At 65.1% G+C, this 25478-nt stretch overlaps 1 protein-coding gene across 5 annotated transcripts in view; it reads right to left on the bottom strand.

Moving 5' to 3' along the window:
* Positions 1-25478, bottom strand: part of LOC136113912 (adhesion G protein-coupled receptor L1-like) — a 54605-nt gene that overhangs the window by 16927 nt on the left and 12200 nt on the right. For 3 of the 5 annotated variants that reach the window (XM_071800609.1, XM_071800606.1, XM_071800610.1), the window contains exons 5-15: positions 24307-24324; positions 15774-16574; positions 13897-14298; positions 12705-12808; positions 10790-10975; positions 9880-9918; positions 8805-8988; positions 7153-7275; positions 4889-5094; positions 2944-3114; positions 514-723 (exon numbers count right to left, since the gene is read on the bottom strand). In XM_071800609.1, coding sequence (XP_071656710.1) covers positions 514-723; positions 2944-3114; positions 4889-5094; positions 7153-7275; positions 8805-8988; positions 9880-9918; positions 10790-10975; positions 12705-12808; positions 13897-14298; positions 15774-16574; positions 24307-24324 — 2444 coding nt within the window. The remainder of the gene's footprint in view (positions 1-513; positions 724-2943; positions 3115-4888; positions 5095-7152; positions 7276-8804; positions 8989-9879; positions 9919-10789; positions 10976-12704; positions 12809-13896; positions 14299-15773; positions 16575-24306; positions 24325-25478) is intronic. The other 2 variants (XM_071800607.1, XM_071800608.1) reach the window with 2 other exon arrangements.

The following is a 25478-nucleotide window of genomic DNA, read 5'->3' as shown; positions in this document are numbered from 1 at the left end:
GGGGGCACAGGGGGTCCACGGTGGGGAACAAGGGGGTCCCAGGGGTGCCATGGGGGGCACAGGGGGTCCCAGGTGGGGAACGAGGGGGTCCCAGGGGTGCCATGGGGGGCACAGGGGGTCCCCGGTGGGGAACGAGGGGGTCCCAGGGGTGCCATGGGGGGCACAGGGGGTCCCAGGTGGGGAACGAGGGGGTCCCAAGGGTGCCATGGGGGGCACAGGGGGTCCCAGGTGGGGAACAAGGGGGTCCCAAGGGTGCCATGGGGGGCACAGGGGGTCCCATGTGGGGAACGAGGGGGTCCCAGGGGTGCCATGGGGGGCACAGGGGGTCCCCGGTGGGGAACGAGGGCATCCCAGGGTACCATGGGGGCACAGGGGGTCCCATGTGGGGAATGAGGGGGTCCCAGGGGTGCCATGGGGGGCACAGGGGGTCCCATGGATGCCATGGTGGGAGCGGGGAGGGTACAGGGAGGTCCCAGAGGTGCCACAGGGGGGGGTCCCCAGCATCCCCCAAACCTGGTACTGCGTCTTATCGATGCCGACGAGGAAGACGAGCTCGGCGAGGAAGAGGCTGATGCAGAGGTTCTTGTGGATGGTGGTGCGGTCGGACGGGAGCCCCCGCAGGCAGCAGAAGGCCGAGATGCACACGCCCAGGCACACCATGGCCACCACGATGCCCACCCACGAGATCACCGACAGCAGCACCTCGTTCAGGCGGCCCTGGTACTGCCAAACGCGACAAAATAAACCACCCGGTCCGCGTGGGAAAGGGAAAGGTGATTTTGGCGCCATTTTGAGCCGTGAGGGGATTCTGGCGCCATTTTGAGCCTGAGGTGATTCTGGTGCCATTTTGAGCCCTGAGGTGATTTTGGCGCCATTTTGATCCCTGAGGTGATTCTGGTGCCATTTTGAGCCCTGAGGTGATTTTGGTGCCATTTTGAGCCCTGAGGTGATTCTGGTGCCATTTTGAGCCCTGAGGTGATTTTGGTGCCATTTTGAGCCCTGAGGTGATTTTGGTGCCATTTTGATCCCTGAGGTGATTCTGGCGCCATTTTGATCCCTGAGGTGATTCTGGTGCCATTTTGAGCCCTGAGGTGATTTTGGTGCCATTTTGAGCCCTGAGGTGATTCTGGCGCCATTTTGATCCCTGAGGTGATTCTGGTGCCATTTTGAGCCCTGAGGTGATTTTGGTGCCATTTTGAGCCCTGAGGTGATTCTGGCGCCATTTTGATCCCTGAGGTGATTCTGGTGCCATTTTGAGCCCTGAGGTGATTTTGGTGCCATTTTGAGCCCTGAGGTGATTCTGGCGCCATTTTGTTTTGAGGTGACTTTGGTTCATTTTGAGCCCTGAGGTGATTTTAGCGCTATTTTGTTTTGAGGTGATTCTGGGGCTATTTTGATCCCTGAGGTGATTTTGGGGCCATTTTGAACCCTGAGGTGATCTTGGCGCTATTTTGTTTTGAGGTGATTTTGGGGCCATTTTGAGCCCTGAGGTGATTCTGGCACCATTTTGATTTGAGGTAACTTTGAGGCCATTTTGATCCCTGAGGTGATTTTAGCGCTATTTTGTTTTGAGGTGACTTTGGTTCATTTTGATCCCTGAGGTGATTTTGGCGCCATTTTGTTTTGAGGTGATTCCGGTGCCATTTTGATCCCTGAGGTGATTTTAGCGCTATTTTGTTTTGAGGTGATTTTGGGGCTATTTTGATCCCTGAGGTGATTTTGGGGCCATTTTGAACCCTGAGGTGATCTTGGCGCTATTTTGTTTTGAGGTGATTTTGGGGCCATTTTGAGCCCTGAGGTGATTCTGGCACCATTTTGTTTTGAGGTGACTTTGAGGCCATTTTGATCCCTGAGGTGATTTTAGCGCTATTTTGTTTTGAGGTGACTTGGGTTCATTTTGAACCCTGAGGTGATTTTGGGGCCATTTTGATCCCTGAGGTGATTTTAGCGCTATTTTGTTTTGAGGTGACTTTGGTTCATTTTGAACCCTGAGGTGATCTTGGCGCCATTTTGGGTCCTGAGGTGATTTTAGCACTATTTTGTTTTGAGGTGATTTTGGGGCCATTTTGATCCCTGAGGTGATTCTGGCGCCATTTTCACCCTGAGGTGATTTTGGCATGATTTTGATCCCTGAGGTGATTCAGGCGCCACTTTGTTTTGAGGTGACTTTGGTTCATTTTGATCTCTGAGGTGATTTTGGTGCTATTTTGTTTTAAGGTGATTTTCGGACCATTTTGATCCCTGAGGTGACTTTGGGGCCATTTTCACCCTGAGGTGATTTTGGTGCCATTTTGATCCCTGAGGTGATTCTGATGCCATTTTGTTTTGAAGTGATTTGGGGCCACTTTAATCCCTGAGGTGATTCCGGTGCCATTTTGACCCCTGAGGTGATTTTGGTGCCATTTTCACCCTGAGGTGATTTTGGCGCCATTTTGTTTTGAGGTGATTCCAGTGCCATTTTGCCCCTGAGGTGATTCTGGCGCCATTTTGAGCCCTGAGGTGATTTTGGGGCCATTTTGATCCCTGAGGTGATTTTGGCGCCATTTTGATCCCTGAGGTGACTTTGGCGCCAGAGTCACCCTGAGGTGATTCCGGTGCCATTTGCACCCTGAGGTGATTTTGGCGCCATTTTGCGCCTGAGGTGACTTTGGCGCCATTTTGCCCCTGAGGTGACTTTGGGGTCATTTTCACCCTGAGGTGATTTTGGCGCCATTTTGTTTTGAGGTGATTCCGGTGCCATTTTGCCCCTGAGGTGACTCTGGCGCCATTTTGACCCCTGAGGTGATTCTGGCGCCATTTTGCCCCTGAGGTGATTCCAGCACCCCCATTTTTCCCCTGAGCGCAGCTCCCCGATGCCACCCGCAGCCCCCTGCGCCGCGTCCCCCCGTGTCCCCCATGTCCCCCCATGTCCCCCATGTCCCCCGTGTCCCCCGTGTCCCTCACGCTCTCGCGGTGCGCCATGAGCACGGCGAAGTTGGTGAGGTGGCTGCAGGCGCAGGAGGTGTGCGTGGCGTTGGTGTCCAGCAGCCGGCAGCCCTGCGTGGACCAGTGCCCCGTCATGGAGCGCTCCGAGTAGTTCCAGAACGAGCAGTTGGCGTTGAAGTGGTTCTTGGCCTGCCGGGAAGGGGGGATTGGGGGGTTAATGGGGGTCTATGGGGTTGGGGGGGGGTCCCAAGGGTGGGGTGAGGGTCCTAGGGGGGTCCCAAGGGTGGGGTGAGGGTCCTAGGGGGGTCCCTGGGGTTGGGGGGGTCCCAAAGATGGGGTGAGGGTCCCAGGAGGGTCTATGGGGTTGGGGGGGTCCCAAAGATGGGGTGAGGGTCCTAGGGGGGTCCCAAGGGTGGGGTGAGGGTCCTAGGGGGGTCCCTGGGGTTGGGGGGGTCCCAAAGATGGGGTGAGGGTCCTAGGGGGGTCCCAAGGGTGGGGTGAGGGTCCTAGGGGGGTCCCTGGGGTTGGGGGGGTCCCAAAGATGGGGTGAGGGTCCTAGGGCGTCCCAAGGGTGGGGTGAGGGTCCCAGGAGTGTCTATGGGGTTGGGGGGGTCCCAAAGATGGGGTGAGGGTCCCAGGGGGGTCCCTGGGGTTGGGGGGGTCCCAAAGATGGGGTGAGGGTCCTAGGGGGGTCCCAAGGGTGGGGTGAGGGTCCTAGGGGGGTCCCTGGGGTTGGGGGGGTCCCAAAGATGGGGTGAGGGTCCTAGGGGGGTCCCAAGGGTGGGGTGAGGGTCCCAGGAGGGTCTATGGGGTTGGGGGGTCCCAAAGATGGGGTGAGGGTCTTAGGGGGTCCCAAGGGTGGGGTGAGGGTCCCAAAGATGGGGTGAGGGTCCCAGGAGGGTCCCTGGGGTTGGGAGGGTCCCAAAGATGGGGTGAGGGTCCCAGGGATCTGGGGGATGTATTGGGGACCTGGATGGGAGTCTGGGGGGGACCCAGGGGCCTGGGGGGGTATCCTGAGGTTCTGGGGGGGTCCTGGGGGAACCCAGGGGCCTGGGAGGGTGCCGGGGGGTCCCAAGGGTCTGGGGGGGTCCTGTGGGTCTGGGGAAGGTCATGGGGGTCTGGGGGGGTCCTGAGGGGTCCCAAGGGCCAGGGGGGGTCCTGGGGGAACCCAGGGGCCTGGGGCAGTGCCAGGGTGGTCCCAAGGGTCATGGGGGGTCCTGGGGGAACCCAGGGGTCTGGGGGGGTCCCAGGGGCCTGAGGGGGGTCCTCGTGGTCTGGGGCAGTCCCAAGGGTCTGGGGGGGTTCCCAAGGGTCAGGGGGGTCCTGGGTGTATGGGGGCGGATCCCAAGGATTCAGGGGGGTCCTGGGGAGGGTCCTGGAGGTCTGGGGTGGGTCCCAAGGTTCTGGGAGGGGTCCCAAGGGTCAGGGGTGTCCTGGGGGTCTGGGGGGGGTCCCAAGGGTTCAGGGGGGTCCTGGGGGTCTGGGGGAGGTCCCAAGGGTTCAGGGGGGTCCTGGGGGGGGTCCTGGGGGTCTGGGGTGGGTCCCAAGGTTCTGGGAGGGGTCCCAAGGGTCAGGGGGGTCCTGGGGGTTCCTGGGGGGTCTTGGGGGTCTGCTGGGGGTCCCAAGGGTTCAGGGGGGTCCTGGGGGTCTGGGGGAGGTCCCAAGGGTTCAGGGGGGTCCTGGGGGGGGGGTCCCAAGGGTCAGGGGGGTCCTGGGGGTCTGGGGGGGTGGTCCCAAGGGTTCAGGGGGGTCCTGGGGGCGGTCTTGGGGTGGGTCCCAAGGTTCTGGGGGGGTTCCAAGGGTCGGGTGGGTCCTGGAGGAACCCAGGGGCCTGGGGGGGTCCCAGGGGCCCGGGGGGGTCCTGGGGGGTCTAGGGTGGTCCCAAGGGTTTGGGGGGGGTTCCCAAGGGTCTCAGGGGGGTCCCAAGGGTCATGGGGGGTCCTGGGGGGGTCCGGGGTCTCACCTCGAGGTGCGGCAGGGTGAAGACCACGGGGTCCATGAGGAAGACGCGGCTGGACTCCTTGTTGATGGAGGCGGCGATGACCTGCGAGTTGACCACCAGCGGGGGGGCGCGGGCGCCCAGCTCCCCCCCCAGCCGCACCGTCGCGTTCTCCGTCGACAGGAACAGCCCCAGGTTGTTGTACAGGATGAACACCACCTTCACCACCCCTGGGGGAGCCGCCTGTCAGAGACCCCCCCAAAACCCCACTCCAACGCCCCCTGGTTCCCCCCAGACACCCCATGGAACCCTCCAAACCCCTCTGGCCCACCCCAAATACCCCAAGATCTCTCCAGACACTCCTGGGACCCCCAAAGTCTCCCCAAATCCCCCCATGCCCCTCTAGAACCCTCTGACTCCTTGGAGCTCCCCAAAACCCTTCTGAACTGCCCCAAATACCCCCAAGATCTCCCCAGACCCTCCTGGGACCCCCAAAGTCTCCCCAAGACCCCTAACACCTCTGCCCTGGGAACAATGAGACCCCCTGAGCCCCCAACACCCCCCGGACCCTCAAGACCCCCCTGGGTGACCCCCTAGAGTCCCCAGGACCCTCCAGATGCCCCAGGACCCTTGAAACCCCCCCCCCAGGTGCCACCATGTCCCCCTGAGACCCCCCAGGACCCTCCAGACCCCCCAGGACCCTTGAACCCCCAGCAGGTCCCTGGGACCCCCCAGACCCCCAGGACCCTTGAAACCCCCCCCAGGTGCCACCATGTCCCCCTGAGACCCCCCAGGACCCTTGAACCCCCCCCAGGTCCCTGGGACCCCCCAGACCCCCAGGACCCTTGAACCCCCCCACCAGGTGCCACCATGTCCCCCTGAGACCCCCCAGGACCCTTGAACACCCCCCAGGTCCCTGGGACTCCCCCAGACCCCCAGGACCCCCACAAGAGACCTGGGACCCTTGAATCCCTCCAGGTACCACCATGTCCCCTCCCCCTGAGACCCCCAAGGACCCTCCAGACCCCCCAGGACCCTTGAAACCCCCCCCAGGTGCCACCATGTCTCCCTAAGACCCCTCCGGACCCTTGAATGCCCCCCAGGTCCCTGGGACTCCCCCAGACCCCCAGGACCCCCCTCAGAGACCTGGGACACCCCTAGGACCCCCCCCAGATCCCCAGGACCCTTGAACCCCGCAGGTACCACCATGTCCCCTCCACCTGAGACCCCCAAGGACCCTCCAGACCCCCCAGGACCCTTGAAACTCCCCCAGGTGCCATCATGTCCCCCTAAGACCCCCCCAGGACCCTGCAGACCCCCCAGGACCCTTGAAACCCCCCCCAGGTGCCACCATGTCCCCCTGAGACCCCCCAGGACTCTCCAGACCCCCCAGGACCCTTGAACCCCCCCAGGTCCCTGGGACTCCCCCAGACCCCCAGGACCCCCACAAGAGACCTGGGACCCTTGAATCCCCCCAGGTGCCACCATGTCCCCTCCCCCTGAGACCCCCAAGGACCCTCCAGACCCCCAGGACCCTTGAAACCCCCCCAGGTGCCACCACATCCCCCTAAGACCCCTCCGGACCCTTGAATGCCCCCCAGGTCCCTGGGACTCCCCCAGACCCCCAGGACCCCCCTCAGAGACCTGGGACACCCCCAGGACCCCCCCAGATCCCCAGGACCCTTGAACCCCGCAGGTACCACCATGTCCCCTCCACCTGAGACCCCCAAGGACCCTCCAGACCCCCGAGGACCCTTGAAACTCCGCCAGGTGCCATCATGTCCCCCTAAGACCCCCCCAGGACCCTGCAGACCCCCCAGGACCCTTGAAACCCCCCCTCCAGGTGCCACCATGTCCCCCTGAGACCCCCCAGGACCCTCCAGGACCCTTGAACCCCCCCAGGTCCCTGGGACTCCCCCAGACCCCCAGGACCCCCACAAGAGACCTGGGACCCTTGAATCCCCCCAGGTGCCACCATGTCCCCTCCCCCTGAGACCCCCAAGGACCCTCCAGACCCCCCAGGACCCTTGAACCCCCCCAGGTCCCTGGGACTCCCCCAGACCCCCAGGACCCCCACAAGAGACCTGGGACCCTTGAATCCCCCCAGGTGCCACCATGTACCCTCCCCCTGAGACCCCCAAGGACCCTCCAGACCCCCAGGACCCTTGAAACCCCCCCAGGTGCCACCACATCCCCCTGAGACCCCCCCAGGACCACTGAAACACCCCCCCAGGTGCCACCGTGTCACCCCAGGACCCTTGAGAGCCCCCCCGGTGCCCCCCCCTCACCGTTGCGGCTGTTCTGTTTCAGGGTGTTGGCCGAGAGCTGGATGAAACTTTCACCCCCAAACTCCTGGGGGAACACCAGCTCCTGCACCTGCCCCTCCGTGTTCAGCACCGTCACCTCCAGCACTGGGGACAGCACACGCGTGTCACCGCACACGCGTCACCGCACACGCGTCACCGCAAAGGTATCGCCGCACGCGCGTGTCACCGTGCACGTGTCACCGCGCACGCGTGTTGCCGCACGCCTGTTGCCACATGTGTGTCACCGTACACGTGTGTCACCGCGCACGCGTGTCGCCGCACGCCTGTTGCCACACGTGTGTCACCGTGCACGCATGTCACCGCACGCGTGCCACCGCACACGTGTCACCACGCACACATCGCCGCATGCGTGTCACCACATGCGTGTCACCGTGCATGTGTCACCGTACGCGTGTCACCGTATGCATGTCACTGCACACATGTCGCCGCACACGTTTCACCCCACGCGTGTCACCACGCACGCATCACCGCATAGGTGTCACCGCACACATGTCGCCGCACATGCGTGTCACCGCACATGTGTCGTTGCACACGTGTCCCCGCACACGTGTCACCGCACACAGATGGGGGCGTCCCCTGGGGACCCAAGGGTTGGGGTCTCCCCCCCGCCATGGGGACCATAGGGACGGGACAGGGGTTTGGGGAAGGACCCTGGGGACTTCAGGGTATGTGGGGTGGTGATGGGGAAGGGGACGGGGACCCAGGTGTCCCCTGAGGCCCCAGACGTATGGGTCAGGGTCTCCCCCCACCCTCCTGGGGCCCATAGGGTGGGGACAGCGGTTTGGGCGACAACGCTGGGGACCCAGGTGTCCCTGAGGCCCCAGACATATGGGTCAGGGTCTCCCCCACCCTATGGGGAGGAGACAGGGATTTGGGGGCCAACCTTGGGGACCCAGGAGTCCCCTGAGCACCCACACAAGCGGGTGAAGGTCTCCCTCACCCTATGGGGACCACAGGGTGGGGACAGAGGTTTGGGGGACAACCTTGGGGGACAACCTTGGGGACCCAGGTGTCCCCTGAAGCCCCGTAAGTGGGATGGGGATGGAGCAGGGGTTTGGGGAAGTGGACAAGGACACAGGTGTCCCCTGAGGCCCCAGACATATGGGTCAGGGTCTCCCCCACCCTATGGGGACCATGGGGAGGAGACAGGGATTTGGGGGCCAACCTTGGGGACCCAGGTGTCCCTGAGGCCCCGTGAGTGTGATGGGGATGGGACAGAGGGGTCTGGGGAAGGGGACAAGGACCCAGGTGTCCCTGAGGCCCCAAACATATGGGTCAGGGTCTCCCTGACCCTATGGGGACCACAGGGTGGGGACAGGGGTATGGGGGACAACCTTAGGGGACAGCCTTGGGGACCCAGGTGTTCCCCGAGCACCCACACATGTGGGTCCAGGTTTCCCACACCCTCCTGGAGACCACGGGGAAGGGACAAGGGTTTGGGGGACAACCTTGGGGGACAACCTTGAGGAACCAGCTGTCCCCTGAGGCCCCAGACATACAGGTCAGGGTCTCCCCCACCCTATGGGGACCACAGGGTGGGGACAGGGGTTTGGGGGACAACTTTGGGGACCCAGGGCCCCCCGGCGAGGCCGGGTTTCGGGAGGGGGTCTCACCCAGGTTCTGTCGGGCGGCCAGGAAGCGCGCGGGCTCCTTGACGTTGTCGGCCAGCAGGAAGGCGCCCTCCTCCAGCACGTCCAGCAGCATGGTGGCCGTGTGCGCCTGCTCCGACCCGTTCATGTCCCGCCACGACTCCAGCGCCTCGGGGCGCAGCAGGTTGTCCACCGCCTCCACCACCGCCTGCGGGGGGCGGCCACGCCCGGGTCAGGACACGCCCACTGCCACGCCCGCTGGGACAGGTACCGCCCCCTCACCCCCCCCCCCAGCTGCTATGGGCCCTGCTCAGCCACAGGCCCCGCCCCTGGACACACCCCCAGTCTCAGACCCTGCCCCCTGACATGCCCACATATGCAGGCCCCGCCCCCAGTCTCAGTCCCCGCCCCCTGAGACGCCCATGAATTCAGGTCCCACCCCTGGACACACTCACACACTCAGGCCCCGCCCCCAACACACCCACACACTCAGGCCACACCCACTGACACACCCACACACTAAGGCCCCACCCCCAGTCTCAGTCCCCGCCCCCTGAGATGCCCATGAATTCAGGCCCCGCCCCCGCCACACCCACACACTCAGGCCACACCCACTGACACGCCCACACACTCAGGCCCTGCCCCCTGACACACCCATGCATTCAGGTCCCACCCCTGCCACGCCCACACACTCAGGCCCCGCCCCCCGACACACCCACAAACTCAGGCCACACCCACCAGCCAAGCCCCATCACAGGCCACGCCCAGAGACCCCACCCACCCAACACACCCACTCAGGCCCCGCCCACCTCCAGGCCACACCCACCACACATGCCCCTGCCTATCACAAGCCACGCCCATGCAGAGACCACACCCCCAGGCCCCACCCACTGGCACCACCCCCCATAGGGCGGAACTGCCCCTCCCAGTGGCCACACCCACTGCTTCAAGCCCCTCCCACCATGTGTGCCCACCCACTACCCACAGGCCACGCCCACTGACACCCCACCCCCCCCGCCTGCACTAGGCACAATGGTCTGACCCCCCCAGGCCCCGCCCCCTAACAGGCTCCACCCACTTCCAGGCCCCGCCCCCTCACCTTGATGTAATCCTTACAGGTGCGTTCCCGCTTGTGCATCTGGAGGGAACCAACAGCATCAGGTAGGGACCCCAACATATGGCGCAGGGACCCCACGTGTGGGGCTGCCAGACCCCCATGTGTGGGGCGAGGACCCCAATATTTGGGGAAGGAGAACCCCAACATTTGGGGTACAAACACCCCAACATTTAGGGAACGAGAACCCCAACATTTGACCACAAACACCCCAACATCTGGGGCAGGAGAACCCCAACATTTGGGGTACAAGCACCCCAACATTTAGGGAACGAGAACCCCAACATTTGACCACAAACACCCCAACATCTGGGGCAGGAGAACCCCAACATTTGGGGTACAAGCACCCCAACATTTAGGGAACGAGAACCCCAACATTTGACCACAAACACCCCAACATTTGGGGCAGGAGAACCCCAACATTTGGGGTACAAGCACCCCAACATTTAGGGAAGGAGAACCCCAACATTTGGGGTGCAAACACCCCAACATTTGGGGCACAAGTAGCCCAACATTTGGGGTAGGAGAACCGCAACATTTAGCGAAGGAGAACCCCAACATTTGACCACAAACACCCCAACATTTGGGGCAGGAGAACCCCAACATTCAGGGAACGAGAACCCCAACATTTGACCACAAACACCCCAAAATTTGGGGCAGAAGCACCCCAAGACTTGGGGTACAAACACCCCAACACTTGTGGCAGAATCACCCCAACATTTGACCACAAACCCCACACATTTAGTCCCCGCAGTCCCCCCATCCTCCCCACTCCGCTTCTCCACGTCGGGGCCGGGTTGCGTTGGGGTCCCCCCCTCGGGTCGTGTTCGGGGTCCCCCCACTCGGGGCGGGTTTCAGGGTGCGTTTCGGGGGGCGATTTTGGGGGTGTCCCCACCTTGTTGTAGTTCTTGCCGGCCGACTCGCGCTCCACGGGCCGCAGGGCCTGCAGCTGCGCGTCCAGGATGTCCAGCAGCTGCTCCAGCAGCCGCACGGCCGAGCTCACGTCCCCCGCGTACACCGGGCCCCGCGTGTGCCGCGCCAGCTCGCTCGCGATGTTGGCCGCGTTCTCCCCGCTCTTGATCTGGGGGGGGGCGTGGGGGGGTCGGGGGGGGTACCCCGATATTCCCCCCGGGGGGATATGGGGGTGGGGGGGTCTTGGGGTAACCCCTTGAATAAGAATCCCCCACCCCATTGGGTCCCAGTGGGATGGGGATGCTCTGATGGTCCATTGAAGGATGTTGGGGGGGCACAGGATTTGGGGGGCACAGAGGATTTTGGGGGGACACAGGGGACTAGGGGGGGGACAGGGGACTTGGGGGGGGTCAAGGGGGTACCCTGATATCCCCCCCGGGGGGATATGGGGGTGTGGGGGTCTTGGGGGAACCCCCCACAATGGGCCCCTGTGGGATGGGGATGCTCTGATGGTCCATTGAAGGATGTTGGGGGGGCACAGGGAATTTTGGGGGGTACAGGGAATTTGGGGGGCACAGGGGATTTGGGGGGCACAGGGGACTTGGGGGGACACAGGGGACTTGGGGGGGTCAAGGGGGGTACCCCGATATTCCCCCCGGGAGGATATGGGGGTGGGGGGGTCTTGGGGTAACCCCTTGAATAAGGATCCCCTACCCCATTGGGTCCCGGTGGGATGGGGATGCTCTGATGGTCCATTGAAGGATGTTAGGGGGGCACAGGGGATTTGGGGGACACAGGGGATTTTGGGGGGACACAGGGGACTAGGGGGGGACACAGGGGACTTGGGGGGGTACCCCGATATCCCCCCCGGGGGGATATGGGGGTGTGGGGGTCTTGGGGGAACCCCCCACAATGGGTCCTTGTGGGATGGGGATGCTCTGATGGTCCACAGAAGGATGTTGGGGGGCACAGGGGATTTGGGGGACACAGGGGATTTTGGGGGGGCACAGGGGATTTGGGAGGCACAGGGGACTTGGGGGGACACAGGGGACTTGGGGGGGTCAAGGGGGGTACCCCGATATGCCCCCGGGGGGATATGGGGGTGGGGGTGTCTTGGGGTAACCCCTTGAATAAGAATCCCCCACCCCATTGGGTCCCTGTGGGATGGGGATGCTCTGATGGTCCATTGAAGGATGTTGGGGGGGCACAGGATTTGGGGGGCACAGAGGATTTTGGGGGGACACAGGGGACTAGGGGGGGGACAGGGGACTTGGGGGGGTCAAGGGGGTACCCTGATATCCCCCCCGGGGGGATATGGGGGTGTGGGGGTCTTGGGGGAACCCCCCACAATGGGTCCCTGTGGGATGGGGATGCTCTGATGGTCCATTGAAGGATGTTGGGGGGGCACAGGGAATTTTGGGGGGGTACAGGGAATTTGGGGGGCACAGGGGACTTGGGGGGACACAGGGGACTTGGGGGGGTCAACGGGGGTACCCCGATATCCCCCTCGGGGGGATATGGGGGTGGGGGGGTCTTGGGGTAACCCCTTGAATAAGAATCCCCCACCCCATTGGGTCCCTGTGGGATGGGGATGCTCTGATGGTCCATTGAAGGAAATTGGGGGGCACAGGGGATTTTGGGGGACACAGGGGATTTTGGGGGGGGTCAGGGGATTTTGGGGGACACAGGGGATTTTGGGGGCTCTCTGGGTGGGTCGGGGTGTTGGGGTGTGGGTGGGGGTCGCAAGCATGGGGTCCCTGGGGTTGGGGGGAGGGTTACAATATGGTCCCTGACCTGGGGGAGCATCCCCATTTTTTGGGGGTGATCCCCATTTTGGGGGATCATCCCCGTTTCGGGGTGTGGGGGGGTGTGTCTGTGTTTTTGGGGCCCCCCCGTACCTTCTGCGCCACCTGGTTGACCCAGGGGCTGGTGCAGTTGCTGAGGTCGGGCCCCCGCGGGTTCCAGACCCCCAGCCCCAGCAGGCACTGGAAGGACGCGATGCCTGGGGGGATGGGGGGGTCAGGGCACCCCATGGGGCGTCCGGCCCCCCACCCCGTAACCAGCCCCCCCCCATCCCATAACCAGCCCCCCATCCCATAACCAGCCCTCCCCATCCCATAACCAGCCCCCCATCCCATAACCAGCCCTCCCCACCCCGTAACCAGCCCCCCCCATCCCGTAACCAGCCTCCCCCATCCCATAACCAGCCCCCATCATCCCATAACCAGCCCCCCATCCCATAACCAGCCCCCATCATCCCGTAACCAGCCCCCCATCCCATAACCAGCCCTCCCCACCCCGTAACCAGCCCCCCATCCCGTAACCTGCCCCCAGGACCCTCCATCCCCTGGGCCCCCCACCGCTCCCCAGCCCCACAGGACCCTCCCCAGTACCCCCAGAGCGCCCCAGGACTCCCGTAACCCCCATCCCCATAGGCCCCCAGTATCCTCATGCCCCCCCGTACCCCCATAGTCCCCCATAAGCCCCCCAGTCCCCAAATCCCCATAGCCCCCAGTACCCTCATGCCCCTCATGTCCCCCATAGCCCCCCATCCTCCTAGTCTCCCCCAGGAGCCCCATAGCCTCCCATAACCCTTATCCCCATAGCCCCCAGTACCCCCATAGCCCCCCATAACCCACAACCCCATAGCCCCCCAGTATCCACATGGCCCCCCATGCTCATAGCCCCCAGTACCCCAATGTCCCCCCATAATCCCCATCCCCATAGCCCCCAGTACCCCCATGTCCCCCCATCCCCATAGCCCCCAGTACCCCCATGTCCCCCCGTAATCCCCATCCCCATAGCCCCCAGTACCCCCATGTCTCCCCATCCCCATAGCCCCCAGTACCCCCATGTCCCCCCATCCCCATAGCGCCCCCAGTACCCCCAGGTCCCCCCATAACCCCCATCCCCATAGCCCTCCCAGTGCCCCCATGTCCCCCCATCCCCATAGCCCCCCAGGACCCCCACCAAAGCCCCCATAACCCCCATCCCCATAGCCCCCCAGTACTCCCATAACCCCCATCCCTCATGCCCTCAGTACCCCCATAGCCCCCCATAGCCCCCCCAAACCCCCACAGCCCCCCGTACCGCGGGTGCCCTTGGGGCAGGGTCTCTCCACCAGCACCCCCTGCTGCGCCGCCGGCCACTGCACCCTGCGCACCTCCCTGGCCTCGCACAGCCGCGCCGGCCCCCCCGGGACCCCCCCGGACCCCCCCCCGGGCGCCCCCGGTGGGCGGCGGGACGCGGCGGGGGGGGGCGGGGGCGGCAGGACCCCCACCCCGCTATTGGGGGGTCCTGGGGAACCAGGGGGACCCCCGGGGGTGGCGGCGCTGTGGGCGGGGCCTGGGCCAGGGGGGGCCCCCGGGGGGGGGCCGGGGCGGGGGGTGAGGGGTCCCCGTCGTGCCGTGGGGGTGGGGCCGGGGGCTGGGGAGCTCTGGGGGGCTGTGGGGCGCGGGGGGGGCGCGCTGGGGGGCAGCGTCGTCACCGCACCTGGGGGGGGAAATGGGGGGTCAGGGAGTGGCAGAGCCCTCCCGACCCCCAACAGGGGGAATGCAGCATTGGGGTGCCCCCCCCCGTCAGCCTCCTGAGCCCAGGTGTGGGGGCACCCCCTAAGTGAGCCCAGGGCTCCCCCCAAGTGACTGGGGCACCCCCCAAGTTAAACGGGACCCCAAGGGTTGCCCTCAAGCACTTAGGGCTCCCCCCCAGTGTCTGGGGCACCCCCAAAGTAGCCTGGACCCCCAGGGCTCTCCTAAGGTGTCTGGGGCACCCCCAAAGTAAAGAGGAACACCAGGGCTCCCCCAAACTAAAATGGGACCCCCAGAGCTCCCCCTAAGGTATCTGGGGCACCCCCAAAGTAAAGAGGGACACCAGGTGTCTGGAGCACCCCCAAAGTAACCTGGACCCCCAGGGCTCTTCTAAGGTGTCTGGGGTACCCCCAAAGACAGGAGGGATCCCCAAAGACAGAAAGGACCCCCCAGGTGTCTGGGGCATCCCCAAAGTAAAATGGGACCCCTGAGCTCTCCTAAGGTGTCTGGGGCACCTCCAAAGACAGGAGGGACCCCCCAGGTATCTGGGGCACCCCCACAGTAAAATGGGACCCCCTGAGCTCTCCTAAGGTGTCTGGAGCACCCCCACAGTAACCTGGACCCCCAGGTCTCTCCTAAGGTGTCTGGAGCACCCCCAAATTAAAATGGGACCCCCTGAGCTCTCCTAAGGTATCTGGGGCACCCCCAAACTAAAGAGGGACCCAGGGCTCCTTCTAAGGTATCTGGGGCACCCCCAAAGTAAAGAGGGACCCCCAGGTGCCTGGGGCACCCCCAAAGTAAAATGGGACCCCCTGAGCTCTCCTAAGGTGTCTGAGGCACCCCCACAGTAACCTGGACCCCCAGGTCTCTCCTAAGGTGTCTGGAGCACCCCCAAAGTAAAATGGGACCCCCAGGTCTCCCCTAAGGTATCTGAGGCACCCCCACAGTAACCTGGACCCCCAGGTCTCTCCTAAGGTATCTGGGGCACCCCCAAACTAAAGAGAGACCCAGGGCTCCTTCTAAGGTATCTGGGGCACCCCCAAAGTAAAGAGGGACCCCCAGGTGCCTGGGGCACCCCCAAAGTAAAATGGGACCCCTGGGTCTCTCCTAAGGCATCTGGAGCACCTCCAAAGACAGGAGGGACCCCCCAGGTATCTGGGGTACCCCCACAGTAAAATGGGACCCCCTGAGCTCTCCTAAGGTGTCTGAGGCACCCCCACAGTAACCTGGACCCCCAGGTCTCCCCTAAGGTATCTGGGGCACCCCCAAACTAAAGAGGGACCCAGGGCTCCTTCTAAGGTATCTGGGGCACCCCCAAAGTAAAGAGGGACCCCCAGGTGCCTGGGGCACCCCAAAGTAAAATGGGACCCCCTGAGCTCTCCTAAGGTGTCTGGAGCACCCCCAAAGCCAGGAGGGCCCCCCAAACCCCCCATAACTCACCGTCCCCGTGCTCGAGCGGCCCGAACTCCAGCCCGTATCTGACGAGGAAGTGGTTGTTCCAGACGTAGAGCTGGTTGTCGCGGGGGTTGTAGCCCACGGACGACACGTACTGGTAGGGGTTGGGGAAGGGCATCTCCACGGCGCGGCCGCGGTTGGCGCGCGTGTCGAAGGCGTAGGCCACGCGGTTCCCGGCCGCCTCGCTGTCGTCGTCCACGTAGACGCTGCGCACCACGTAGAGCGTCCCGCACGCCATGAAGGCGTTGGACGCCGCCCGCTTGTCGTAACCCGTCTCCCACGTCCCCTCGAAGCGCAGCGTGTAAGGGTTGAGCTGGCTCAGCACCAAGCGCCCGCCGTTGCCTTCGGTGGCGTAAATCACCCACAAGCCGTCCTCGTCCACCGCCAGGTCCAGGTCGGTTTTGCCGCCCCAGCGGTAAGGGGAGGTGTCGTGGTAGTTGGCGGCGCCCACCACGGTCTCCCCGCTCTTGATGCGGGTGCGCAGGTCGTACTTGACGATGTTGCGGGTGCGCTCTTTGTTGTAGAAGACGGCGCCGTCGTAGACGACGAAGCCGGTGCCGTCGACGCGGTTGGGGAGGCGGTAGGTGGTGGTGTGGCGGGCGCCCACGAAGTCGTCCCAGGACGCGTACTCGGTGAGGGTGTCGGTGCGGTAGGGCACCCAGGGCATGACGTAGAGCCGGTCGCCCGCCTGCAGGGGGTCGCGGCACCAGGCGCCCGCTTGGTGCTGGGATTCGTGGCTGGAGGTGGGGGAGCCGATGCGCTGCAGGGTGCCCGGGCACACGAAGACTGCGGGGGGTAAGGGGGGGGTGGATGTGGGGATGGACAGGGGGACAGGGGGATGGACAGGGGGATGTGGGGACAGACAGGGGGACAGACAGGGGGATGGACAGGGGGATGTGGGGACAGACAGGGGGATGGACAGGGGGATGGACAGGGGGATGTGGGGACAGACAGGGGGACAGACAGGGGGATGTGGGGATAGAGGGGACAGACAGGGGGACAGAGAGGGGGACAGGGGGATGGACAGGGGGATGTGGGGACAGACAGGGGGACAGACAGGGGGATGGACAGGGGGATGTGGGGATAGAGGGGACAGACAGGGGGACAGAGAGGGGGACAGACAGGGGGACAGGGGGATGGACAGGGGGATGTGGGGACAGACAGGGGGATGGACAGGGGGATGTGGGGACAGACAGGGGGATGGACATGGGGACAGAGAGAGATGTGGGGACAGACAGGGGACAGGGGGACAGACAGGGTGACAGACATGGGGAACAGAGAGGGACATGGGGACAGCCAGGGTGACGGGGGACGGACATGGGGACAGGGGGACGGACAGGGGGACGGACACGGGGACAGAGAGGGATGTGGGGACAGACAGGGGGACAGGGGGATGGACAGGGGGACAGACAGGGGGACAGACATGGGGCACAGAGAGGGACATGGAGACAGACAGGGGGACAGACAGGGTGACAGGGGGATGGACACGGGGACACAGAGATGTGGGGACAGACAGGGGAACAGGGGGATGGACATGGGGACGTGGGGACGGACAGGGGGACGGACATGGGGACACAGAGCGATGTGGGGACAGGGGGATGGACATGGGGACAGACAGGGGGACATGGGGACACAGAGAAGGACATGGGGACAGACAAGGGGACAGAGAGGGGTGTGGGGACAGACAGGGGGACAGACATGGGGAGGGGGGGACAGACAGGGGGACACGGCGGTGGACACAGAGACAGACATGGGGACAGGGAGGGATGTGGGGACAGACAGGGGGACACGGGGAGGGGGAATATGGGGATGGACACAGGGACAGACATGGGGACAGACAGGGGGACATGGGGAGGGGGAATATGGGGATGGACACAGGGACAGACATGGGGACAGACAGGGGGACACGGAGACAGACATGGAGACACGGGGAGGAGGAAGATGGGGATGGACACGGGGACAGATGTGGGGACATGTGGGGGGGGGAGCGGGGGAATGGACACAGGGACAGACACGGGGACATGAGGACAGACATGGGGACAGATGGGAGAATGGGGGGGGGGGGCAGGAGGCGGACATGGGGACAGACGTGGGGACAGAAGGATGGACACAGGGACAGGGGGATGGGGGGAAAAGGGGGGTAAGTGGGAGATAAGGATGGACACAGGGACAGACAGAGGGACACAGAGGGACACAGAGGGACAGACAGAGGGACACAGAGACAGAGAGAGGGACATGGGGACAGACAGAGGGAGCCAGCAGCAAACACAGGGCCATGGGGACACGGAGGGACACGGGGCCAGACAGAGGGACAGGGGGCAGGTGGGGACAGACGGACACAGGGGCAGCCATGGGGACAGGGGGGGACGGGGGGGGACGGGGGTGGGACAGAGGGGGGATGGGGGGGACAGGGGGGGACAGAGGGGGGATGGGGGGGACAGGGGGGGACAGAGGGGGGATGGGGGGACAGCAGAAGCAGGAGAGAAAAGAGAAGCGGTTCATCAGTGGCCGGGGGGGCCCCATGGGTGGGGGGGGGGGACGGGGGGACCCCAACCCCGGGAGGGGATATTGGGGACCCCGGGGGGGGGGGGGGGGGGGGGAAGACATGGGGTTGGGGGGGGGGGGTGTCCCTTATCCAGGGAGGGGACAAAGGGAAGGACACAATGGGGGGGGACGGGGGTGATGGGGGGGACACCCCGTCTGTCCCCCCCCCCAGTGAACCCAGGCATCCGGGCCCCTCTTTTATGGGGGGGGCGGGCAGCACCCTGAGGGGGGGCAGCTCTCCCTGGGTGGCTGGGGGGGACCCTAAACTGAAGGGACCTTAAATTGGGGGGGCCCTAAACTGGGGGTGGGGTGGGGGGGCTGTTCCCACCCCCCCCCCCGCCCCGGGCCCACAGCCAGGGTTGATCGAGCGCAACGGAGACATTGGGGGGGAGGGGGGGGGGATGGGGGAACGGGGGGACCCCCCCGGTGTGGTGGGGGATGGGAGGGGATGGGGGGGACCCCCCCGGTTTGGGGGTGCGGGGGGTGCGCGTGGTCCCGCTGTCCGGCGCCGCTGCAGAGAGGCTGGGGGAGAGAAACGGGGGGGTTAGCGCTGCGGGGAGAGAAAGGGGGGGACACGGGGGGGGGGGGGGACGGGGGACACGGGGGGGGGACATGGGGGGAAGGTAAGGGGGTGACCCCCCCACCCCAGGGCAGAGACACCCCCTAAATGTCCCCCCTGCACACCGCGGGTCTCTGCGCCTGGGGGGGGGTGGGGAATGGGGGGACACGGTGGCCGGGCCAGGTTGGGGACCCCCCCATGGTGGGGGTGTCACACTGGGGGACCCAGGTGTCCGGGTCCCCCCTACACTGAACCTTATTAGGTTCTCCCTACATTGAACCTCAACAGGGGGACCCAGGCGTCCGGGCCCCCCCCCCTGCATTGACACCCCCCCTTGGGGGACCCAGGCGTCCGGGCCCCCCCCCCCTGCATTGACACCCTCTTGGGGGACCCAGGCGTCCGGGCCCCCCCCCCCTGCATTGACACCCTCTTGGGGGACCCAGGCGTCCGGGTCCCCCCCCCTACACTGAACCTCAACAGGGGGACCCAGGCATCCGGGCCCCCCCTTCCTGCATTGACACCCCCCTGGGGGGACCCAGGCGTCCGGGCCCCCCCCCCCTGCATTGACACCCTCTTGGGGGACCCAGGCGTCCGGGTCCCCCCCCCTACACTGAACCTCAATAGGGGGACCCAGGCGTCCGGGCCCCCCCCAACCCCCCATCTCTAGCGGGGGGGGGCTCCATCCTGACCCGACCCCCTCCCCGGGGGGCACACGCGTGTGTGATGGAACCAGAAGGGGAGGGGGGGCTCGTGCGTCGCACACGCGTGTGCAAGGGGGCGTGGGGTTGTGCATGCGTGTGCGAGCTGGGGGTGCACACGCGTGTGAGCCCTCGCACGTGACCTCGGTGTCCACGTGGCACCGCCCGCCCCCCCCGCCGTGCACGTGAGCACACGCGTGAACACGCGTGTTCGTGCAACGGCAACGCCCCCATGCGTGTGCAAGAGCCCTCCCACGTGCACGCGGCTGTTTGCACGGGGCTTGCACGCTCGTGTGCGCGCACCTCCCAGCACGCTCGCCCACTCGTGTCCCCTTGCACACGCGTGTGCGCGGCTGTGGGATCCCAGGTGTGCACGAGGGCCGTGAATGCACCAGGACCCGCGTGTGCACGAGGACCCGGGTGCGCACCAGGGGTTGCGAATGCACAAGTGCTCACAAGTGCACGAGGACCCACGTTTAGATGAGGACTCGTGTGTGCACGAGAGCCCACGTGGCCGTGAGGACCCGGATGTGCACGAGGATCGCGAATGCACAAGGACCCACCTGTACATGGGGAACCAAACGTGCACGAGGGCCGTGAAGACACGAGGACCCACGTGTGCACGAGGACCCCTGTGTGCACAAGGGCTGTGAACGCACCAGGACCCAGGTGTGCACGAGGGCTTGTGCACGCATGAGAACCCACGCGTGCACAAGAAACCACATGTGCACGAGAACTTGTGCGTGCACGAGGCCTCGTGCGTGCACAAGGACCCACGTGTGCATGAGCCACACGTGCACAAGGCCCCACAAATGCACGAGGACCCGCGTGTGCACGAGCATTCGTGTGTGTGAGAACCCGTGTGTGCGTGAGGACCCACTTGTGCACGAGGATCCGTGTGTGCACCAGGACCCCCATGTGCACAAGGATCCTCGTGAGCATGAGGGTTGGGAATGCACTGGGACCCCCATGTGCACAAGGATCTGTGTGTGCACCAGGACCTCCATGGGCATGAGTGCTGTGAACACACCAGGACCCCCATGTGCACAAGGGCTGTGAATGCACGAGGACCCCCATGTGCACGAGGATCCGTGTGTGCATCAGGACCCCCACGTGCACAAGGACCCTCGTGAGCATGAGGGTTGTGAATGCACTGGGACCCCCGTGAGCACGGGGGTTGTGAATGCACCAGGATCCCCATGTGCACGAGGGCTGTGAACACACCAGGACCCCCATGTGCACAAGGATCTGTCTGTGCACCAGGATCCCCATGTACACAAGGACCTGTTGTATGCACCAGGACCCCCATGTGCACAAGGACCCTCGTGTGCACAAGGGCTGTGAACACACCAGGACCCCCGTGTGCACGAGGATCAGTGTGTGCACGAGGATTGGTGTGTGCACCAGGACCCTGATGTGCACGAGGATCTGTGTGTGCACCAGGACCTCAATGTGCACGAGGATCTCTGTGTGCACCAGGACCCCCATGTGCACGAGGATCTGTGTGTGCACCAGGACCTCAATGTGCACGAGGATCTCTGTGTGCACCAGGACCCTCGTGTGCACAAGGGCTGTGAACACACCAGGACCCCCATGTGCACGAGGGTTGTGAACACACCAGGACCCCCATGTGCACGAGGGCTGTGAACACACCAGGACCCCCATGTGCACGAGGATCCGTGTGTGCACCAGGACCCCCATGTGCACGAGGATCCGTGTGTGCACCAGGACCCCCACGTGCACGAGGGCTGTGAACACACCAGGACCCCCATGTGCACGAGGGCTGTGAACACACCAGGACCCCCATGTGCACGAGGGTTGTGAACACACCAGGACCCCCATGTGCACGAGGGCTGTGAACACACCAGGACCCCCATGTGCACGAGGGCTGTGAACACACCAGGACCCCCATGTGCACGAGGGTTGTGAACACACCAGGACCCCCATGTGCACGAGGATCCGTGTGTGCACCAGGACCCCCATGTGCACGAGGGCTGTGACCACACCAGGACCCCCATGTGCACGAGGGTTGTGAACACACCAGGACCCCCATGTGCACGAGGGTTGTGAACACACCAGGACCCCCATGTGCACAAGGGCTGTGAACACACCAGGACCCCCATGTGCACGAGGGTTGTAAACACACCAGGACCCCCATGTGCACGAGGATCCGTGTGTGCACCAGGACCCCCATGTGCACGAGGGCTGTGAACACACCAGGACCCCCATGTGCACGAGGATCCGTGTGTGCACCAGGACCCCCATGTGCACGAGGGCTGTGAACACACCAGGACCCCCATGTGCACGAGGACCCTCGTGAGCCCTGAACACACCGGGTCCCCCGCACGAGCCCCCACTGTGCCCCCCCCCCAATTTCTGCTGCCCCGGGGTAGGGGAGGGGGGGGTGGGGGAATGAAGGGGGGAGGGTCGGGGGGTCCCCGCTGGGGGAGGGGGCCGGGGTGGGGGGGGGAGGGGAGACTCACAGGCTCGGGGGGGCCCCGCGGTCCGGGGGGCAGAGGCGGGAGGGACCGCGGCCCTGCGGGAGGAGGAGGAGGAGAGAGACACGTTAGGGGCCCCCCCGCCCTTCGGGGGCCCCCCCGCCCATGGGGCCCCCCCGCGGCACTGGGCCGTCCTGGGCACCTGTGGGAAGAAGCCGCCGGCCCCGCCCCCTCCCCCGAGGCCACGCCCCCGACTTCCCCCCCCTCCTCCCCGAGGCCACGCCCCCTCCCCCCCCCGCACGCACACACACAGAGACATGGAGGGGAGGGGGCAACCCTGGCTGTGCCCCCGGGACCCCCGACCCACAGAGGACCCATAGCGGACCCACAGCTGGCCTGACTGACCCCCCCAGTGACCCACAACTGGCTTGATTGACCCCCTCTGTGCCCCACAACTGGCCTGACTGACCCCTCAGACCCACAGCTGCCCCACAACTGGCCTGACTGACCCCCTCTGTGCCCCACAACTGGCCTGACTGATCCCCCCAGACCCACAGCTGCCCCACAACTGGCCTGACTGACCCCCCCATGCCCCACAACTGGCCTGACTGACACCCCCCAGTGACCCACAGCTGCCCCACAATTGGCCTGACTGACCCCCCCGTGACCCACAACTGACTCCCTGGACCCACAGCTGCCCCACAACTGGCCTGACTGACCCCCCCAGGCCCACAGCTGCCCCACAACTGGCCTGACTGATCCCCTCTGTGCCCCACAACTGGCCTGACTGACCCCCCCCCCAGTGACCCACAGCTGCCCCACAACTGGCCTGACTGACCCCCCCAGCCCCCCAACTGCCCTGCCTGCCCCCCCCCACTGTCCTGTCTCCCCAACCTGCCCCCCAACTGCTCTAAGTGCCCCCTAAGTGCCCCCAGGCTGCCCCAGGGCCCCCCCGAGCTGCCCCTGTGCTCAGTGGGGGGGACGCTGGTTTATTTGGGGGGGGGGGGGTGATTTTTGGGGTGTCAGTGCAGCACCTGGGGGGGTCCATGGGGGGGGGGGTGGAGGGACAAGGGGGGGTCGCGGGGCTCCTGGGTGCCCCCCCGGCCCCTCCCCCCGCCCCCCCCCCCCGTACTTACGGTGTCACCCCCGGGGGGGCCCCCCCGGCCCTGGGTGGGGGGGGGGGGGGCGGGGACAGAAAGGGGGGGACAGAGGGGATGGGGGAGGGGATATTTTGGGGGGGTCCCCATGGGTCCTTTAAGGGGACTTGGGGGGACCCCAGAGGGGGGGGTTGGGGACACTTTGGGGGGGTCCTGGGGACACTTTGGGGTCCCCATGGGGTTGTGGGGGGGGTCCCTCAAGGGGACTTGGGGGTCACTGTCCCCTGGGGGGGGGTCATTGTCCCCTGGGGGGTCCCCTAAGATTCTGGGGGGGTCTGGGGGTACCTGGGGGGGTCCCAGAGGGTCCTGGGGACCCCCAAGGGGACGCTGGGAGGGGCCCAGGGACACTAATTAGAGCTAATTAAGATGGGGGGGGGCAATTAACCCCCTCCTGCCCCTGCGCTAAGGGGGGGATGAAGGGAGATTTGGGGGTTCAGGGGGGGTTTGGGGCAAAACTGGGAGGATTTGGGGATTCTGGGAGGGTGGGGGGGTCAGGGGGGAATTGGGGGGGAAGGGATTTTGGGGTGAAATGGGGGGTTTGGGGGGGCAGGGTGGGGGGGTCAGGATTTGGGGTGCAGGGTCAATAGGGTGGGGGGCAGAGCTTGGGGTGAGGGGTTTGGGGGTGCAGGATCAAGGGGGGGGGGGGTCGGGATTTGGGGTGAAAATGAGGGATTTGGGGTACGGGACCAGGCTCAGGGGGTCAGGGGGGTCTGGGGGGGGTTGGGGGGTCTGGGGGGGTTCAGGGGGGGTTGGGGGGTCTGGGGGTTCAGGGGGGTTGTGGGGGTCTGGGGGGGTGGGGGGGTCAAAGGGGTGTTTGGGGGGGTCAAGGGGGTGTTTGGGGGGGTTGTGGGGGGGGTTCAAGGGGGGTGTGGGGGTCTGGGGGGCTTGTGGGGGTCTGGGGGGCTTGTGTGGGTCTGGGGGACTTGGGGGGGTGTTCAGGGGGGTTGTGGGGGTCTGGGTGTTCAGGGGGGGTCAGAGGGGTCTGGGGGGGGTTCAGGGAGGTTCAGGGGGGGTGTGGGGGTCAAGGGGGTGTTTGGGGGGGTTGTGGGGGTCTGGGGGATTTGGGGGGGGTTCAGGGGGGTCTGGGGGTCCCAGGGGCCGGAGCGAAGGGTCTTGTGTTACCTTTTTGTTCCACTTCTACTTTTAGCACCGGAAGAAAAGGCAGAGGAGAGAGCGGGGGGGAGGGGGGGACACGGGGGGGTCGGGGGGTGCGGGGGGGGGATGGGGGTGGGGGGGGGATGGGGGGTGGGGACACACGGGCGGGGGGGGGGGGGAAGGGGGGGGTGGGGGTGGGGGTGGGGGGCGAGAGAGGAGACAAAGAGAAAAGAGATTAAACGGCTTCGGCCCCCCCGGCCCCACTGTGGGGGGGCCCTGGGGGTGACCCCCCCCGCTTGGGGACATTGGGGGCCCCTGTGCCCCCCACCCCCCCCGTCCCCATGATGGGGCAGCCGGGGACCCTGTGCCCCCCTTTTTTTGGGGGGGGTCCCTGAGCCCTTTGGGGGGGGGGGGGGCCCTGTGCCCCCTCCCCCATGGGAGGGGTTGGGGGGGATGGACATGGAGGGGGGGGGGGATGGATGGACAGATGGACACATGGAGGGGTGGGTGGGGGTGAAGGGATGGACAGACGGACAAAGGCAGGATGGACAGACAGATGGGGGAGTGAAGGGATGGGTAACGGGATGGACAGACAGACGGATGGGGGGTGAAAGGACAGGTAACAGGATGGACAGACGGACAGATGGGGGGTGAAAGGACAGGTAACAGGATGGACAGACAGACGGATGGGGGGTGAAAGGACGGGTAACAGGATGGACAGACAGACGGATGGGGGGTGAAAGGACGGGTAACAGGATGGACAGACAGACGGATGGGGGGTGAAAGGACAGGTAACAGGATGGACAGACAGACGGATGGGGGGTGAAAGGACGGGTAACAGGATGGACAGACAGACGGACAAATGGGGGAGTGAAGGGACGGGTAACAGGATGGACAGACAGACAGATGGGGAGTGAAGGGACGGGTAACAGGATGGACAGACGGACAAATGGACATAGAGGTAAAAGCCGGACGGACAGACAGACACACACTGGGAAGGCCCAGCGGGAGGGCGGGGAGAGGGACAGACGGACAGATGCACGGGCAGGTGGGTGGGTGAGAGGACGGACAGACGGACAGGGGAGGATGGGCACGGCGCACAGGGGTGGGTGAAGGGATGGACAGAGGGACAGAAGCGACAGATGGGTGGATGGACAGACGGACAGAGGGGGGAGAGACAGGGGGACTGAGGGAAGGAC

The sequence above is a fragment of the Patagioenas fasciata genome, chromosome 32 (genome assembly GCF_037038585.1).
Source record: "Patagioenas fasciata isolate bPatFas1 chromosome 32, bPatFas1.hap1, whole genome shotgun sequence".
Taxonomy (NCBI): Eukaryota; Metazoa; Chordata; class Aves; order Columbiformes; family Columbidae; genus Patagioenas; species Patagioenas fasciata.
The sequence above is the reverse complement of the archived record's forward strand: the minus strand, read 5'-3'. Positions and strand labels throughout refer to the sequence as shown.